This window comes from Octopus bimaculoides, chromosome 6, assembly GCF_046866305.1.
Source record: "Octopus bimaculoides isolate indiv1 chromosome 6, ASM4686630v1, whole genome shotgun sequence".
Classification (NCBI taxonomy): domain Eukaryota; kingdom Metazoa; phylum Mollusca; class Cephalopoda; order Octopoda; family Octopodidae; genus Octopus; species Octopus bimaculoides.
The window spans coordinates 117,464,943-117,483,774 of record NC_142933.1 but is presented as its reverse complement, the minus strand read 5'-3'; the positions used below and the strand labels follow the sequence as shown (position 1 = coordinate 117,483,774).

The following is an 18,832-nucleotide window of genomic DNA, read 5'->3' as shown; positions in this document are numbered from 1 at the left end:
ACGTGCTGGCGGTGAGATTGGCGCTTGATCAATTCTTCAATGTCAAGCATAAGGGTTGCGTTGTCAGAGCAAGGGTGCGTGCTCTAAGGCATGAAGTGACGAAAGCCGTTCGCTGGGCTCAAGTGACAGAGGTGCAACGTGGCAACAAATCCACAATTCGGTCTTTGAAGGGCCGGGACGGGCACATGCTACACGAGTCCTAGAAGATGTGTACAGAATTTCAGCAGCATTTCGCCCAACTGTTCGGGGCGCGCGGTGTGTCGGGGATGGAGGTGGATTTCACCTACCTAGACGGCATGCCGCGCCTTTCGACCAAGGATGCAGAGTTTTGCGAAAAGCTGATACCAGCAGAAGACATACGGGATGCGATGACGATCTGCACAAGGGAGAAGTCTCCGGGGCTGGATGGTCTGCCCTTCGAGCTTTATCTTAATATACCAGACTTGTTGGGGAATCTCTTGGTGGGTGTCTACCACGTCTGGCAGCAGAACAGGAGAATACCCAATGCTGTGAGTCGTGGCGTGGTGGTTATGGTGAGAAAGGACCCGAACAAGGGGAACGAAATAGATAATTTTAGGCCTATAACTCTGCTAAACGCAGATTATAAGATCTTGGCCAAGGTGTTAGCCAAGAGGTTGGCGCTTGTCGTCGGTAAGCTGGTCGGTAACGCGCAGGCATGCGCTATTCCGAACACATCTATCAACGACAACTTCTACCTCACACGCTACATCATAGAGACCATCAATATTTGGAGGCTGTCCTCGCGGCGGCCGGCTTCGGTACCGTTTCCAGAGGCTGGATCGCTGCAATGTATAACAGCATTTGTTCGGTGGTCAGAGCAAACGGCCATCTATTGGTCGCTCGGTCCGTCAAGGATGCCCACTCTCTCCCCTTCCATACGTGCTGGCTCTCGAGCCATTACTGGGGAAGTTAGATACTTCAAGGGGCATCCCTTGTGATCTAGGGTGCGAAAGCTCCGTGTCGGCACATGCGTACAACGTCACTGTAATAGTGTCGGGCAGCTCAGAAAGGAGCCCATTCTTTGGCCTCCTTCCGTAGAAGAGTAATATCTGGTCGGTTATGTTACAACATCTTATCTATGTAGATTGGCGTATACCATGCGAGTCTCCTTCTGATCACTCTCTGCTACTGGCAAAGGTTGGTGTTCATACCACTTGTTGCAACATTCTAACCCTCATTTCCTACACAACTCCCAGTGTATTCGTACTTCCATTTTGTCATGGTGTTTTTTGTACTCCTTTTGGGTCAGTTTTGAGCATCCGCAAATCATGTCTAACTGTCTCAGACGATTTTTCACATGATCTACACAAAAGTCTATCATTATTAATGTTGTTGTTGGGGTCTACGTAATCGACTATCACTCTGCTACAACATTTCAGGCCTTGTGCTTATCGTAGGAAGTTTTATTAATGGCGGCAAGCTGGCTGAATCGTTAGCAAGCAGGACGAAATGCCGCTAAGCATTTCGTCCGTCCTTACGTTCTGAGTTCAAATTTCGCTGAGGTCGTCTTTGCCTTTCGTCCTTTCAGGATTGTTAAAATAAGTACCAGTGAAACACTGGGGTCGATGTAATCGACTAATACCCTCCCTAAAAATTTCAGGCCTTGTGCCTTCAATAGAAAGGATTATTATTATTATTATTATTATTATTATTGTTGATGTTATCAAAAGCGTCGAGCTGGCAGAAACGTTAGCACGCCGAGTGAAATTATTAGCAGTATATCGCCTGCCGTTACGTTCTGAGTTCAAATTCCGCCGATGTCAACTTTGCCTTTCATCCTTTCGGGGTCGATTAAATAAATATCAGTTACGTACTGGACTCGACATAATCGACTTAATCCCCTCCCCCAAGCTGCCCTTGTGTCAAACATTTGAAACCATTATTATTATTATCATCATCATTTATGGTTTCTTTTCATTATAACTTTATTTCAGCTGCCTTAGTACCGGGCATCCCCCGGAGGCCAAGAGTAGCAAGGGCACTTTTGTTTTGCTATGCATGCTAAAATTATCACCACATTATTATTATTATTATTATTATTATTATTATTATTATATAGAAAGGATTGAGGTAACTCCTCCTGAAGATATAGAGTCAAAATTAAAAGAAGAGTGCCATTTGCTATCTCGTGAACTGAACAATATTTCGACATCTTGCGTGTCTTCCACTGGTTCAAAAAATAAATTTGTCAATCTACTTCATTTTCGTTTATATAGAAAATGAAGTAGATTGACAAATTTATTTTTTGAACCAGTGGAAGACACGCAAGATGTCGAAATATTGTTCAGTTCACGAGATAGCAAATGGCACTCTTCTTTTAATTTTGACTCTATATCTTCAGGAGGAGTTACCTCAATCCTTTCTATATAAACGAAAATGAAGTAGATTGACAAATTTATTTTTTGAACCAGTGGAAGACACGCAAGATGTCGAAATATTGTTCAGTTCACGAGATAGCAAATGGCACTCTTCTTTTAATTTTGATATTATTATTATTATTATTATTTTATCATAAGTATTTCAGTTCTCATAAAGAATTTAAGACAAAAAAAAAATATGCATATTTGTATTGTGTTTTTGTTTTTATTCCTGTTTACGTCTGAAAATTTTTGGTGAAAATACGTAAACACGTACACACATACATATAAGCACACATACATAAATATACACACTCACAAACATGCACACACGCACACGCATGCATACATGTACATACATACATACATATTAGCATTCTCCAGACCCTAAGCCATTATTCAGTTTGACACGAGAGTCTTTTAGTTCTTTCTACTGATTTTAGAGTCAGAAATTTTAGAGTAAGAAATTTTTCATATTTTAAAAAATTGCAAACATCTTTTTCAGCTGAAAAATTCATTGAAAATGTATTAATTATCTTCAGTGTATTTTTCAAAATAAGTAATAATTCTTAATTCTTTGTTGTTTTTTTTTTAATGCATTTTTATTTCATCTTTGAGCTAAAAGTTAATTGTATTTAATTCAAATTAAGATATTTTTTTCTATATCAGACTTTAAAATGTTTCTTTAATCCTCACTTCTTTGTGAAATCTATTATTTGTTAATAATTCAAATATATTAATCCAACATACTGAAGTTTTTAAACCGAAGATATAAAAATGCTTTTCTGTATGTTTGGATCGATTTCTTAGATTAAAGCCTCGAAGGAGATGGCCAAGCATAGCCGCCGTCCAATGACTGAAACAAGTTAGAGTTAAGAAATATTACTTTTTATATAAGTAGACTTCGTTTAATCCTCCGTAAGCACTGATCATAGGAGCCTTAAGTCGATAATATTCCAACCGTGAACACCCAGCCATTTTTCTACGAATTCGGTTTATGTTTGTTAACGCGCTTGGCTTAGTGTTTAAGGTATTTGGCTCACGATAGTAAGCTCGTAAGTTCGATTCCCAGCGAGAGTTATGTCCTTGAGCAAGACACTCCATTTCACGTTGCGTCAGTCCACTCAGCTGACAAAAATGAGTTGTACCTGTAATTCAAAGGGCCAGCCTTATCATATTCTGTGTAATGCTGAATCTCCCTGAGAACTACGTTAAGTGTACGCTTGTCTGTGGAGTACCCAGCCATTTGCACGTTAATTTCCCGAGCAGGTTGTTCCGCTGATCGGATTAACTGGAAATAACGTCGTCGTAACCGACGGAGAACCAAGCCAGTTAATGCTTGATTATACATCAGATAATATGCGGTACATTCAGAAAGTATGTGACTTTATTTTTTTCTCGCATAACTAATGTCGCATGGGTAAAATCCTTCGGACTGGAGGTGACGCCACCGTTCCTGCGCATGTGTAAAAAGTTTTGCACCGGTAGGCCGCGTCAGTTCTCAATTGTTACGCCTAGCGTACAGACAAGTAGTGTGCGCTCGTCGGATATTCGTTTTCACATTAGCTGACCGAACGCATCGAGCAGAGATATTGCATCAAATTTTGTCAAAAGCTTGGTGACACTCAAGCTCAAACCACCCATAAGACTAAACAGGCCTTTGGTGATGATGCTTTGGGAAAAAAAAAACGGTCAGGCAGGCTATCCACAAACCGGAACGAGGAACCGATTGAGAAGGTTCGGAGAATAGTCATGGAAGATCGTCGTGTAACAATCCAGGAAATTGCTCACGAAGTGGGAATAAGCACAAAATAAGTTCATTCCATTTTAACGGAAGGTTAGTGCATGCGGAAAGTGTCGGCGAATTTCGTCCCCAAGGTAGGGAAGCAACTCCGCATAGACATGGATCAGGACATGCTAGACTGCAAACTACGACTCAGACATCATGAAGACCATCATCACTGGTGATGAGACATGGGTTATGGTCTCTGCTCAATGCCTTCGGTCATCTTGCGTGAAAAAGAATATCTGGCGAGCGCGCTCTACACGTCTGTACTTTAGGTATAACAGGCAGGAACTGACGCGCCTGCTGGCACGAAACTTTTTACGCATGCGCAGGAAGGGTGATGTCATCTTCCTCCCAAAGAATTTTGCCAACATGGTATTTGTTTTGGCGAGAAAAAATAAAGTCAGATACATTTTGAACACACCTCGTATATTTAGTAATACGCTAGTCTTAGGCAAGGTGCCACTTTAGGTGACTTGGGCTAACCACGTGTTTAGCCCAAGTCACCTTGTAAGTTAATTTGATAGATGGAAAGTGCAGAAACCAATGTTTTGTATGTGTATGTGTGTGCGTGTCTTTGTGTTTGCACTCAAACTGTTGACAACTGGCGTTAGTTTGCTTGCGCTCCCGTAAATGAATAGTTCAACAAAGTGAACGACAGAACAAATATCAGACTTAAAGAGTAATACTGGGGCCTACTTGATTCTGGTCATGCCCTAATCTGCCTATAGTTTAATGAGCGAAGCAGATAAAAGAATAAAAGACTATGAAAATGTATGAAGAATTAATACAAAACAAATAGAGCGAATAGGCGAACAAGAGTACACGAAATATAGTTTTTAGTTTTAGTGAAGAGGAAAATTGAGTGAGTTCGGTGTCTCACTACGAAGAGACATCCTTATTAGCTGTTTAACTGTTTTTCGCTATATGCTAGTCAGAGGAGAAGGAGGAGGAGAAAGAGTGGGATAGCGGCCATACACTTTTGCAAACTCTCTCACATAGGTGAAACTGATGCGGTTGATACTCATCCAGAATACCAGAAAGTCAACGAGTGCAGGACATAGGGTCCAAATGTTTGTAGCAGAGTAAACTCAGCCAGAAGCATCCAGAGGACCAAGTAGTGATGATAAGCTCGTTAACACTGCCATCTATGAATAAAAGCAGAGGCTAACTCAGTGAATTAGAACGTTTTCTAATAACGTGAATTTGTGGGCTCTAACCTCATACACGCGGTAGTGATGGGGGTTTCTTTGGGTGATATTTCGAACTTCAAGTACGAGCAGTCAAATGCCATTCAAACCGCACCACGCCGTCTTACAAAACTACAGGGCACATTAGATAATGCAGTTCTACATACCTCTAAAAGACGGAATGGTCACGACTGAAATACCTTTGATTATATGTCTGTTAATAATCATCAAGATTTCTGTTTCCATAACAGGATCAAAGGAAGGCATTTAACTAATGAAATCAATTCAGCACATGGCTTACCTTTTACCTTTTCAGTCATTAGACTGCGGCCATATTGGGGCTCCACCTTGAAGTGTTTAGTCGAACAAATCGACCCCAGCACTGATTGTCTTTTTTTTGTAAACCTGGTACTTATTCTATCGGATTCTTTTGCTGAACCGCAACGTTATGGGGATGTAAACAAACCAACACCAGTTGTCAAGCAGTGGCTGGGGACAAACAGACTTTTGTATATATATATATATATATATATATATATATATGTATGCGCATATGTGTATGTATGTGACGCTCTTTCAATTTCCGTCTACCAAGACGATTGCCCAAAGTGCCACGCTGTGGGACTGAACCCGGAACCTTGTGGTTGGGAAGGAAACTTATTATCACGCAGCCACACCTGCGTTTATCCTGGGAAAGATTAAAAGACAAAGTCGGCATCATGAGGGATTGAACTCAGAACGTGACGTAATAAATGCCTTAAAATGTATACGTAGCTCTATAAATTCTGCAAGTAATAGTTTGTAGATACCTTGTATTTACTTTTTATTGTTTTCCAACCGTCAACAATTGTGAGAACAATTTGGAAATATATGACCAAACTAAAGTATAGAACCAAACTAAAGTATAGAACCAAACTAAACTCAAGCGCTTAATCAATTAAAAACTAATGTTTTTATTTATGAGTAATTTGCGGACAGTAGATTAGCAAACTCGTTAGAGCTTCGGACAAATTGCATATGTGATATTTTCCAGATCATAGCGTTCTGAGTTCGAACCCCACCGAGGTCAACATTGCCTAATAATCCTTCGAGTCGATAAAATAACGTACCAGTCAAATATTGAAGTCGATTTCGTTGCCTATTCCCCTCCCAGATTTTTAACTCCATACCTACGTAAGAAATGATTACTATTCATTTCGATATTTAGCTACTCTAATGCAATATGAATTTATGGAGAAGAGAGCAATCGATTCAATCGACCCTAGTATTTAACTGGTATTTATTTTGTCAGGTTCTGAACTCAGAACGTGAAGGTATGTAATTAAACATTGCATGCCGTTTTATCTTTCTTCTCTCCGATTCTGCAATTAGACTTCTCTTTTTTTTCTACTGTAACGTAGAACCTAAAATGGTGTATGATATATAGTTTTATTCATTAAACATTTTCAAAGCTTCGTTTGTTGCTCTAGTTTTGGTTGATTGTTGTAATTTCGCAATAATTGATTCATTAGGTACGAAGATCATTGATTGATATTGTCCCCTGATTCCGCTTTCATCCTTTTGCATAAATAACACCGCCTTAGACTTTCTGTAAGCAAACAACTGGATACGGAATAACTGCAAGAAATAATTAAAAGACATTTTAATGAAATATAAAATCTTAATAAAAATTCTTGGGAAAACAACATGAAAGGTTTAGTTTTTGAAAATATTTTATGTCAAACGACCAAAATTAAACAATGGGACATAGAGACTTAATCCAGTTTAATACCATATTCTGACCCTTGAGTATTTTTAGCGGAGTCCCACTCTGTTGTAAACCTTCAGATCAGGTTTCCGGTTTGAGGATATTTTCCTCCTCCCTCCCATCAGTTTCGGAAGCCCTGACAAATAAAAAAGGTCTTGAGCATTGCTCCTCTCTTCTATCCCAGTCATAAAAAATAGCCTCTCAAAATTTGGATAGCTGCACCCTATGGTCTTTTAACGTTCAGTGATCATGTAAGAATGAAGCAGGAAAAGCTAAAATTCTACTGAGAGATTGAAAGAAAAAAAGTCTTTTTATTGGCCGAGTATGGAGGAAGAGGTTGTATTTATGGCCTTAGATAGCCTCGCTAAGCCATGACGCGATTAATGTTCTTCTTCAACAGTATGAGTCGACTGCTGCAGGAAAAATATAGGCTAAGAAGGAATACCAGAGAGCTGAGGTTCTGAATAGGAAGGAGTGTGAGTGATGGTTAATGGACACACAAAACGGGTTGCGGAGAAGAATAGAGATGAGTATATCGAAAGTGACTGAATGTAGATGACACGTGACCAGCCAGTTCTGAGAAGTAAAAGCTATTACATTAGCAGCAGCAAAAGATAGATAAAATAAAATAACACGGCATATCTGTGCGTCGGTGCCTATCAGTCTTTTGGCAAGTGACTTCATGTTAATCACTCAAAGTGACGCTTTATATAGTTTATCTACACCAAATAAAACATCCTGTAATGTATAACAACCAGACATCATGGCGACCTTTGACATGTAAAACAGTCCAAATTATGATAAACTCTTAGAAGTTTGTAAGAAACATTGTAAAAGATCAGGAGATAAAGGTGATTAAAGTATGTTCAATAATTTTTCATGATCTGGAAACAAAATTTGAGTTCATCAATGTAATTTTATCTTTGTTGAGGGTGTGAACTTCTCCGTAGAGTTAATTTCTGATAATTTTGATAACCAGAGTAAAATGAGTTTGTTTCTAATTCAAAGTTTTCATAAATAAGGAATATGAGTTTGATGTCTTTAGATTAGTGAGTGCGTTAAATACTTTTGAATCTCATGCTCTTCCTGTTTATTTCCAAGAAGGTTACGAGCTTACAAACCTATATGATTAAAGGCATGCCATCCATGGCAATCAAATCTTCAATTTTCTGACCTAGTATATCTAAGGATACATTCTCCAATGTTTAATTTCCTTTTTTTTTATCTGACGCAAGAATTTCTAAGCAAAGTTATTCGTCGATAAACTCAATTTCCCATTTCTGTCATTCAGCTTAGATCCAGATCGAATCACCACAGCATAAATTCTCGTCGTCTGTATTCTAACTAATATACAATGCGTCGATACTCTTGTACCTGTCACAGATTATGTATTCCAAGCGTTTCCTTCTCACATTAATGCCATTACTAGTATCTAGAACTACACACACTTCTAGAAGGCTGATATCATCAATCACGCTTCTCTGAATTTCTACATACAAGTGTCATCCATGTGTAACGTCCACTCTTCACATCAGACGAGCACCGTTTCGACGAATATATATCTCGAATACACAGTGGAAGGTTATATGTGTTTCGACAAAATTCAACACCTTCTCACAAGAGCCCACGCAACTCAAATAACAGATACTAAATAATCTTTACGATCATGTAACACCGAACTCGTCAAATTTAAGTCATATGGACTACGTTTGGAGCGTTGTTGAAGGAGAGACTAACCGACATCTTCACAATACCATAGCTGCACTGAAGGCCGCCATTGTACAGGTGATGTCCGACATGAAAAAGGAGCATTTAGTGAAAGCACGACAACGATTCTTGTCCTAGATTGAAGCAATCTACGAAGCTGAAGGCAGATTCATAGAATAAGTTTTGCAAGAAACCACAATGTACAGCCAGTGCAGGAGTGGCAGAATTTCTTGGTTTGGTATGGAATGGAGACATCTATTGATTATGTGGCTGGATAGAGTGCTGATCTTTGTTTAAAAACCAATAGCATGTTCTTCAATGTTTGTAAGAAGTAACAGTTCATAGGTAAACACCATAACGATGCAATTCTTTTGGTAATATTGATGGAATCAGATAACTACTTCTGGTTCCTTGGCAAATTAGCGAAGTGTTTCAGAAATTCTTATCAATTGATATATGTTGATCAGAATATGCAGGAAGTGGTTTATTGATTTTCTTTCTTTTGAATGAGAGTGCTACATAGAGTATATGTTTTGGTGAGGGCAAGTATTGAATGCATTTATGGAATAAGAGGGTTTTCGTGCGTGTGTGTTCTGTAAATAAGTTGATGGATGTATTTCTGTCGTTGACGAGGAATCAATTGTTTGATCAACTGAACGACCTGTTCATTCAATTGAAGTGATAGTGGCTGAACCCTCTTCAGGCATATGTACCCATAGCGTAATTTTTTAGTAGAATCAGTGTAACACAGTGTGTAACAAGGGTGTACTGATGAATTACGGGTACAATCCGACTGACTGATTTCTATAAATGTTCCTTCTACCCAATTTTAGTCGCAAAATATGGGCCGATTCAGGAAAATGATATCTATTTAATATGCTAAGCAGCGGGATCGAACTCAAGACATCGTGTTTGCAAAGCGAATTTTTTAACCATTCGGCTGCGCCAGTAATTCAGTAAATTGTGAGTCTATTAAACGCATCAACATCTACACGAACTGGCTCAAGATCTGCAAAAATTGAAACTACCAATACCACACTTGTGTGCCGAGAGTGCTGCTTTACTCCGTTTCCGAATGCATTAATCGGTGTCTCATCAGGCGGTGAAGCAGCTCTGTAGGTGTTTCGGACCATCACCGTCTACTAATATAAGCAACAGTAGCACGTGCTTTGATGAGTCGAATACTGCACCTTTGGGTCAGAGGTTTCTAGTATCCTCATTGCTTGTTCGTGCTGTACCACTCAACTCCTCTCTTGAGTAAGACGTAATGGCTTGATGTTTCAGCGGCTTCCGACAGTTTTTTAGCAACATCTTATCTCATCCTTCGCAGACAGTCTTTCTTCACATAAAGAGTAAGTTACTGAATGTTATAGATTTTGATAGTTGAGGGGAGTTAAGAGAGTAATAGAAGACAAACGAGTAATAGAAGATATAAAAACCAAACATTAAACTAATTCTTTGTGTCTGACAGGAATTGATGAGCATGGTGGATTTAAAAATCATGATCATCATGTCTCTTTCTCACGGAGAGGGAGAGAGAGAGAGAGCGAGAGAGAGAGAGAGAGAGAGAGAAATAGATAGGATAAAATGTAAAGTCAACTCCAATTAGTTGAGATTTGAAATCAGAACCCAGACCAACGAATTTTAAGTACTATGAGGTTTGGAATTCGGCACTTTCGACTTTTATGGCAATGAATGAATAAATAAAATAAAAATGAAAAATGAAAAATAAGAATAAATAAAATTTAAAAATAAACAAAATGGGGGAGTATTTGTGGTTTTAAACATTACCTTGAAGTAGGGCTTATTTAAATCAGGGTAACGAAGGACACCCATATCAACGACACTGCGTTCAACGTAATGATTTCGGAGAAGGACACTACGAAAGCCTTTGATCTTTGCGCCAGTAGATGCTACGATATTTGCATAGTCAAGAATTTCGATCTTCGTGTCAGCTAATACGTCTGGGTCATCAATAAGTTCATTTGCAAACCAGTCAGAAACTTCTTCTACCTGTAAGAGAGTAGCATACACAATTAAGTGTGTGTATATACATACATACATGATAAATTTTTATTCAGCCGACCCGCTAATTGCAACAGCAGTGGTTTTTCAATCGGTCTCTTCCTATATCAGTGACAACATACACGCATACATATTCATAATACTTACATCTTATATATAAATGGCAATTTCTGTCTGTCTGTGTGTCCGTCTATCCGTTAGTCTGTTACCATCTTGATGCCTAAACCAGGGAACCAATCTTCACCAAACTTTGTATACATGTTGAATTAACATCCACCTCAATTATAGGCTAATTGGATTTCAATAAAAATCGATAATTGACCGACTATGGGGGTTGGGCTATTGTGCGATAAAATCATCCTTTGCATCCTTCTCTAAACCTTGTACACAGGCCGCCAAGCTTCTACACACTAGTTGACTTCCGACAATTTCAAAATCTCGACTAACAGAGAACAGGATTGGCTCTTCCTTTTAATTCCAACTTTCTTTTATTCTTATCTTCTCTCTAGGAAAGAGACAGCGGTGGCTTTGCTACGGCTCATTTGCATGATTTTTAGAAGGAATCCATCAGGGCCAGTAGTTGAATTCAGGTTTTTCTCATCTAATGCCAGTATGACATCTTTTTTGTTTATGTAATCAATCTCCAGTGCCTCCCTTTTGTGGGTAGAGTGACAAAGAACTCAGCTGGTTTGCTCACCTGCATGAACTCTAGAAGTGGAGGTGGTCAAAATGATTTTGAATATTTTATTACTCGTAAGGTTTCCCGTGAGGGAGTTGTCTTTGGGAAGAGTGGCCCTACCCTGCAATTCACCGAAGCAGTTTCTGTGGCAAATTTGAAGAAGGCTTTAGGGTTTGATTTTATTGTCTATTATCCATGTTTCTTTGTCTGCTCTTTCTTTTTATGGGAGGGTTGCAGATTTTTCTCAATCTCCTCCAGTTATTTTCGGGCGGGATCTTTCACTGCTTTTGAATTGTTTGTTTAGGTGGTTTGCAATCTTTGTACATCGTCTCATAAGAACTTTCCTTTCCCAGGGAATTCTATTCTTGTGAACAGTGGCCTTTCTCTCCGGAACTGATATGTAGAATATAGCTTGCGTTACGGACTTGAATTGTTCAAGTTTCATATCGATGTCAGATGTGAAGAGACATTTAAGCCAATCCTGTTTGAAGATACATACATACATAGTGAGAGAGAGAGAGTGTGAGTGAGTGTGTGAGTGAGTGCGTGCATGTTCCTGTATGTGTGTGTGTGCGCGCATGCATATGGCTGTATGTGCGTGCGTATCTTTTTGCGTACATGCCTGCGTGTGTGTATATGTATGTGTGTCTGTGTATATGTATGTGTGTCTGTGTATGTGTATGCATAAGTATGAAGCAAAAAATATAGGCAGATCGCTTTTAAGTGATGAGAAGACTTACAATTCCTTCCTGCTTGTCACTGGTAGCTAGACGGTAGTCACTGTAGCCTAGGTATTTCTCTCTGAAAATTTCAGTGGAATTGTCAGGAATCAGAAGGACATTTTGATTCATGAGAGAGACGTAATCTTTGAAAGTAATTATTCTGTTGCCCATGTTTTCTCTCACAGTTTGTATGCGTTTGTTGATTCCAGCTATGGCGATCTGTAGAATAGAGACAGTGAAGACAAAAAAAGAGGTTAATAATAGTATGCATCCACATATCTCAATTTTATCTTTTTATCTTTTATCTTTCATCTTTTTATTGGCTCTAGTTTTGAGACTGCGACTATCCTGGGGCACCGCCTTGAAGGGTTAGTCAAACAAATCGACTCCAGGACCTTTTTTTAAAGCTTTGTTCTTATCTGTTGGTTTGTTTTGCTGAACCGCTAAGTTACGGGTTCGTAAACAAACCAACACCAGTTGTCAAGCGGTGGTTGGGAACAAACACATAGACACACACATACATACATGCATACACACACACACACACACACACACACACACACACACACACACACACACACACACACACACACACATATATATATATATATGCATATATACATACATAGATACATATATAAATATATATACATATATACATAAATATATATATATACATACATATATATACATACCTATATATGCATGCCTATATATATATGTACATATATATATATACATGCTTATATATATATATAGATATATATATATACATACATACATATATACATAGATATGCATATACATACATATATACATAGATATACATATACATACATATATATACATACATACATATATATACAAATTTATATATATACATATACATATATATATCTATATACATACACATATATATATACCTACGCACACACACACACACACACACACACACACACACACACACACACGACAGGTTTCTTTCAGTTTCCGTCAACCAAACTTACTCACAAAGTTTTCGTCGACTCAAGACTATAATAAATTAGTAAAAGCCACTTGCTCAAGGTGCCACTTGCAGTAGAGCTGAATCAAAGTCCGCACGGCCAAACTTAAAAAGCAATAGACTAACTACCAAACTGACTGGTAGAATAGAGACTGGTAGAAAAAGAGACTGGTAGAATAAGCACAGTAATGGGAGGTGGAGTAAATTTTGATGAACAAACCGGGCTTGGGCATTCTGTCTCGACCAGCGAGCTGCATGAGGCATGGCTCATCATCAAGCGAGCCGCACAACAAAACAATTTTCAAGGTAATTTTACGTTAGGCGTGCCACTGAGAAAGTCCCACGAGCCACTGTTTGCCCATGACTGGACTAAACCATTGCAAATGGTGTTCCAGCATGGCCGCTGTTCAATGACTGAAACAAAAAAAAAAAGAAAAGAATTCTCCATCACTGACCTAATTAGTGTCATTTTGATGTTTAAAGTAATTAATTCTCTTAAATCTTGGTTAATTGTTCTTTTAGCGTGTGAGGAAATCATGTTTACAAACTTTGGACTTGTGTGTCTATTGTTAATTTTCTCTGGCATTCAACTGCCCTTTGCTTTCATTGTTTTCTCCCCACTTCTCCACCCCGCAACAGACGTGGTGTCTAAATATCTAACAATCCCCACCCCTTCAGTGTTTCTTGATATCTCAAACGAGTGTACGTGGTCATTTAAAGAGCCACTTGTTCACATCTCGTGAACCTTGGATGATCAGTGGCGACAGAAGACTGATAGAAACCCTACAAGTTTTAAGAAGAAAAATATATTTAACTAAATCATTGATCCATTTCCTTTTTTTCGTTTGTATTGGTATAACTCAGCAGATTTTGGGATTAAGTTAAAACTTGTACTTGTTTCAGTCACGAGACGACGGTCATGCTGGGACACCGCTTTGAAGGATTTAGACGAACAAATAGACCCCAGGACTTTTTCTTAAATCTGGCAACTTATTCTATCGGGGGTATTTTTTTTGCTGAACCACTAAGTTACGGAGAGGTAAACAAACCAACACCGGTTGTCAAGCGGTGGAAGGACACACACATATCATGTACAGATATTCTCTCTCTCTCTCTCTCACACACACACACATATATATATATATATATTCATATATACATACATTTATGGATGTATGTATACACACATACACATACACATACACATATATACGAGGGGTGTTCATTAAAGATTTTCCCTGACCCACTTCCGGTTATTTTAGGAAACGGAACTTGAATAGATATAATGTCACTACATGTCACATTGTAAATTGTAGCTCTCCACTAGGATTCGTTTGTCTTTTACGGCTGCTGAAGTGGACTAAGGTGTTATTATGGACGCAGTTGAATGCAGATCAGTGAACAGGTTCTTATACTTGAAAGGTCGTGCACCGAAAGAGACTATCGATGAGATGAAAGAAGTTTATGATGACGATGCACCATTATACAACGTAGTCAAGCTGTGGCATCGCCAGTTCAAATGTGGTCGGACATCCGTGGAAACTACTCCTATTCCTGGACGACCACATTCCGCCATTGATGATGACACCAGCCATAAAGTGGAACGCCATTTTGGATCTCGCCTCTCACAATATAGAAACATTTCTCATGGCACCAACCGACAAAATGGAAAAGGCACTGCCCACGATGTCAAGGGAGATGCGCTGGAACAGCCACTCTGACTCACGGGGCTCGCAATTGTGGACAACAATTTCCGCTCCGGTAGCAGTGAGTGAACAGGGATATGGTCCGAGGACCAAGAATACCGGAGGTCTCAACTGCCACAGACTCGACTATAAACCTGAGTTCGGCGGGTTTTGTGCTCTGAAGGTAAAGTGCCAGAACAAATGCCGTCAAACATTCGGTTCAGCACGCTGCCTTCATTTACACTTATTAATCACAATATTGTTTTCAAATGTTGGCATAAGGCCAGCAATTTCGGGCGAGGGGGTAAATCGTTTACATCGACCCCCAATCCTGAACTAGTACTTTTTTCGTCGACCCCGAAAGAATGAAAGGCAGAGTCGACCTCGGCGGAATTTGAACACAGAACGTTCAGAGACGGATGAAATGCCGCTAAGCATTTTGCCCAGCGCAGTAATGATTCTGCCAGCCTGCTGCCTTATATAATATCAACAATATTAAAAAGAACAAGTCAATATGATCAAGAGATAAAAGACGCTTACCAGTAAATTTCTGTCCATATTTTTTATGGTTTCGTTATTAAGCTGTCCATAACTAGCTGCCAGGCTACAGTGGTAAGGAACCATTTCCATGTCCTCTACATCTTCTGTTTTTGATAATTCTATCATTTTACGAGCCAGGGCAACCACAGCACCAGTCGTGCTGAGACCTGCAGACGAAGCTGTATAAAACGAGCAAGAGAATATTTTATTTAATAATGTATGTTTATTAAAAGTATGTAAATGGATAAATTCGTTTGGCTGAACTCATGCTAAAATAATACTTTTAATTTTTGGCACAAGGTCAGCAATTGTGATAAGAGGAGATATTCGATGACATCGAATTAAGTGATCGATTTGTACTTATTTTATCGAACCTGAAAGGATGAAGGGCAAAGTCAACGTCGGCAACATTTGGGCTTTGACGGAATGTTGCTACGCAGTGATAGTTCTGCCAGCTCGTCACATTCCGGACCGAATATTGTTTCCTACTCTAGGCACAAGGCCCAAAATTTTGAGGGAGGGGGACAGTCGATTAGATCGACCCCAGTACGCAACTGGGACTTAACTAACCCGAAAGGATGAAAAGCAAAGTCGACTTCGGTGGAATTTGAACTCAAAACGAAAAGACAGACGAGAAACCGCGAAGCATTTCGCCCGGCGTGCTAACGTTTCTGCCTGGTCATCACATTCAGAACCGAATATTATTGATAGCTATTGAGTCGAGTCTAGAGCAATGAGTAAAGAATTCGACCTCGGGAGGAATCTTTTTCTTTTTTGAAAGGTTTGGGGTCCACACCAAAAGGCTTCTCCCATAGCCTTCGCAGCTTCTCATTCAAAGGAACCGTTGAGATCGATTTAGTTAATGAACAACTAAAACAGCTACAAGTTGATACTTGCGAGGGAAACAAGGGCAAAAGAGGGAATTGAGAGGGTTATTATATGAAATGACATTATCGATGGATATTTGGGTAACAAGAATGTACGTTTTCTGAGCAATGGTTCACTGTCATCGTCATCTTCACAATATTTGCTGCTGTCTCCAAGTACATCTTCATCTACTATTTCTTCTATCTTAACACTTGATGTCTTTGACTAAGCAACATATAAAATAAAATAAAGCAGTTAAAAATAAAGACATACTTTACAACACAAGATCTATTTTAGTTAAAGAAGTGTTAGGAAGAAAATAAGAAGTTACGTTACTTTACTGAATCGAAAGGCATAGTTTCAGCGAAGGGGCTTTGCTGATAATGTCATCGTGACTACGACTTTGAAGGGCAATGTTGTGTACGGCAGTGGACTTTGAAATTACATCTCAACATTTGAAGACAAACCAGTTTAAAGTTAATTTCACTATATTACATGTGTGGTGCTCTACCGTCACCCACACACCACACAACACACATGCATTCACACGCACACACGCACGCACAAACACGCGCGCACTCACTCACGTACGTACGTATACAAACACATACACAAATGCCGTTGCTAAGTAACAAACCGTAGAGTGCAATTGTTTATTTAGGCCTGTCCAGTACTGGATGTCTTGCTGGTGTTATTCAGCTGATCATTGACTTCCTGGTTCCTTTCGGCCAGTAGATAATATTTTACATGTGTCACATCAGGAACAAACGCGAATAAAATCCCATGTACAATAGGAAAAGAATGGACGAAACAAGAAATTCCTTTGGCTTTTGACGGAAATACATTTTTATGTTTTCACTTGATAACAATGTGGACAGAACTGGATTTTTTTTAAACAATAAAAAAATAGCTAAGTAAGAAATTATAGATATAAACGAAAAACTTTACGGGAAGACTTTATAAAACAATACAATTCACCACAGTACGAGATATGGTATGATTGGAACAAAAGTTCGATGGGGTGCCTATTGGTGGGTCGACTACCTGGGTGTCATAAGGCTGCTGGAACAGGGTTGATCGAGAGGTTATTCAACAGCAACGAAAATAATTATAATGATAATTTTTGAACAGCATTTGTCACGTATTTTTTTAATTATTACAAAGGATTGTTGGTTATTACGAAGGATATTAATAGGGTTTTCCTCATCATGTACTTACCATTTGAATAGGCAAAGGACGACAACAGTAACAGCGCAACTATGAACTTCATGTTTGCCTTCAGTATCGCGTATGTTTTCTGTAATGAAACTGGACGTTATTTTTATCCGTTTATATTATTTAGACAGATGGTTATTTCTCAAGAATGTTTTAACTGAGAACAAAGATGCTAGTAATAACACTGTTAAATATAAACAATATATTTGGAGATATGTTAGATGTGGGAGGATGTGGGGCTTCATAATAATAATAATAACAACAATATATTAGTCTAGTTTAGAAATAAAATTACCGAAACGACATTGTATAGAAGACCAACTGGCATGTGTTTATTGTCACATAGACTGCATTATACGCAGCACTTTTAACGTAACTTTCGAGCAAAATTAATTATTTTATCCATTAAAATTCTTTGCACATAGCTTCATCGATAAATGTTACTTTTTTTGTTGCGTGTGCTTGTTTTATACGGGATAATTTAGGTAATGCATTAGTTTTAGTTTAAAGGACTGTTATAAGAGAATGTACTAACGTATCTTATCTTCTATTTTTATCCTCTTCAAGACACTCTTTTCTATCAGCTTTAGCTAAAAGTAAACGTCAATAAAAATAGGTGGGCCACATTAATGCGAGTTGAAAAATGCCACAGAAGAATGGCAGCAATCCGAAACGATAAGATGTTAGACTAGACCAGGCATGGAAAACCTTTTTCGAGAAGCGGACCACATAAGACGTGGCCCATCATTAAGCGGGCCGCACTACTAAAAGATTTTATGATAATTTTTCGTTAAGCGTGCCACTCACAAAATCTTGCGGATCGTAGTTTGCTCATGACTGGACTAGACTATTGGCAAAAATCTTCGCTGAGCGTTTATATCACAAAGTTAGCAACAAAAAGTGGACAAGTCACTCCATAGCAGTAAAAAGGGACTTCAAGGGAATACCGATCATGGTTAGCATTATATTATCATAAACTAAATCCTTCGTATGTGTACATTCCGGAGAACTACGGTTTATTGTAAGCTCGCGCTAGATGTGCAGTGTGTGATATTTAGTGAACTTCAAATGTTATACAAAATCGTAAGCTTACAAAAAAGAAAAAAAAAAAAAGAAAAAAAACTACGTCTTTTACAAAAGAACAAAGCAATTTTTATAAAGTTTCTTCTATAACCAATGACAGAATATCTTACACGAATTTATTTCACTGAAGTAAATCGGATTCTAAAACAGGGACCAAAGTCCTTTCTTCACTTCTTGGGTGTCCTCTTCTGTTCCAATAATCACA

General features: G+C 38.7%; 1 protein-coding gene across 1 annotated transcript; it reads right to left on the bottom strand.

The window, feature by feature from the left end:
• Positions 1 to 6,763: 6,763 nt before the first annotated feature.
• Positions 6,764 to 17,666, bottom strand: LOC106875293 (uncharacterized). Its single transcript, XM_014923383.3, has 5 exons — positions 17,548 to 17,666; positions 15,463 to 15,641; positions 12,253 to 12,453; positions 10,600 to 10,821; positions 6,764 to 6,971 (listed from the first exon to the last, which is right to left on the bottom strand). Exons 1-5 carry the CDS (start codon positions 17,597 to 17,599, stop codon positions 6,783 to 6,785), a joined length of 843 nt encoding a protein of 280 aa, XP_014778869.1. The 5' UTR covers positions 17,600 to 17,666; the 3' UTR covers positions 6,764 to 6,782.
• Between the last annotated feature and the right edge of the window lie 1,166 nt (positions 17,667 to 18,832).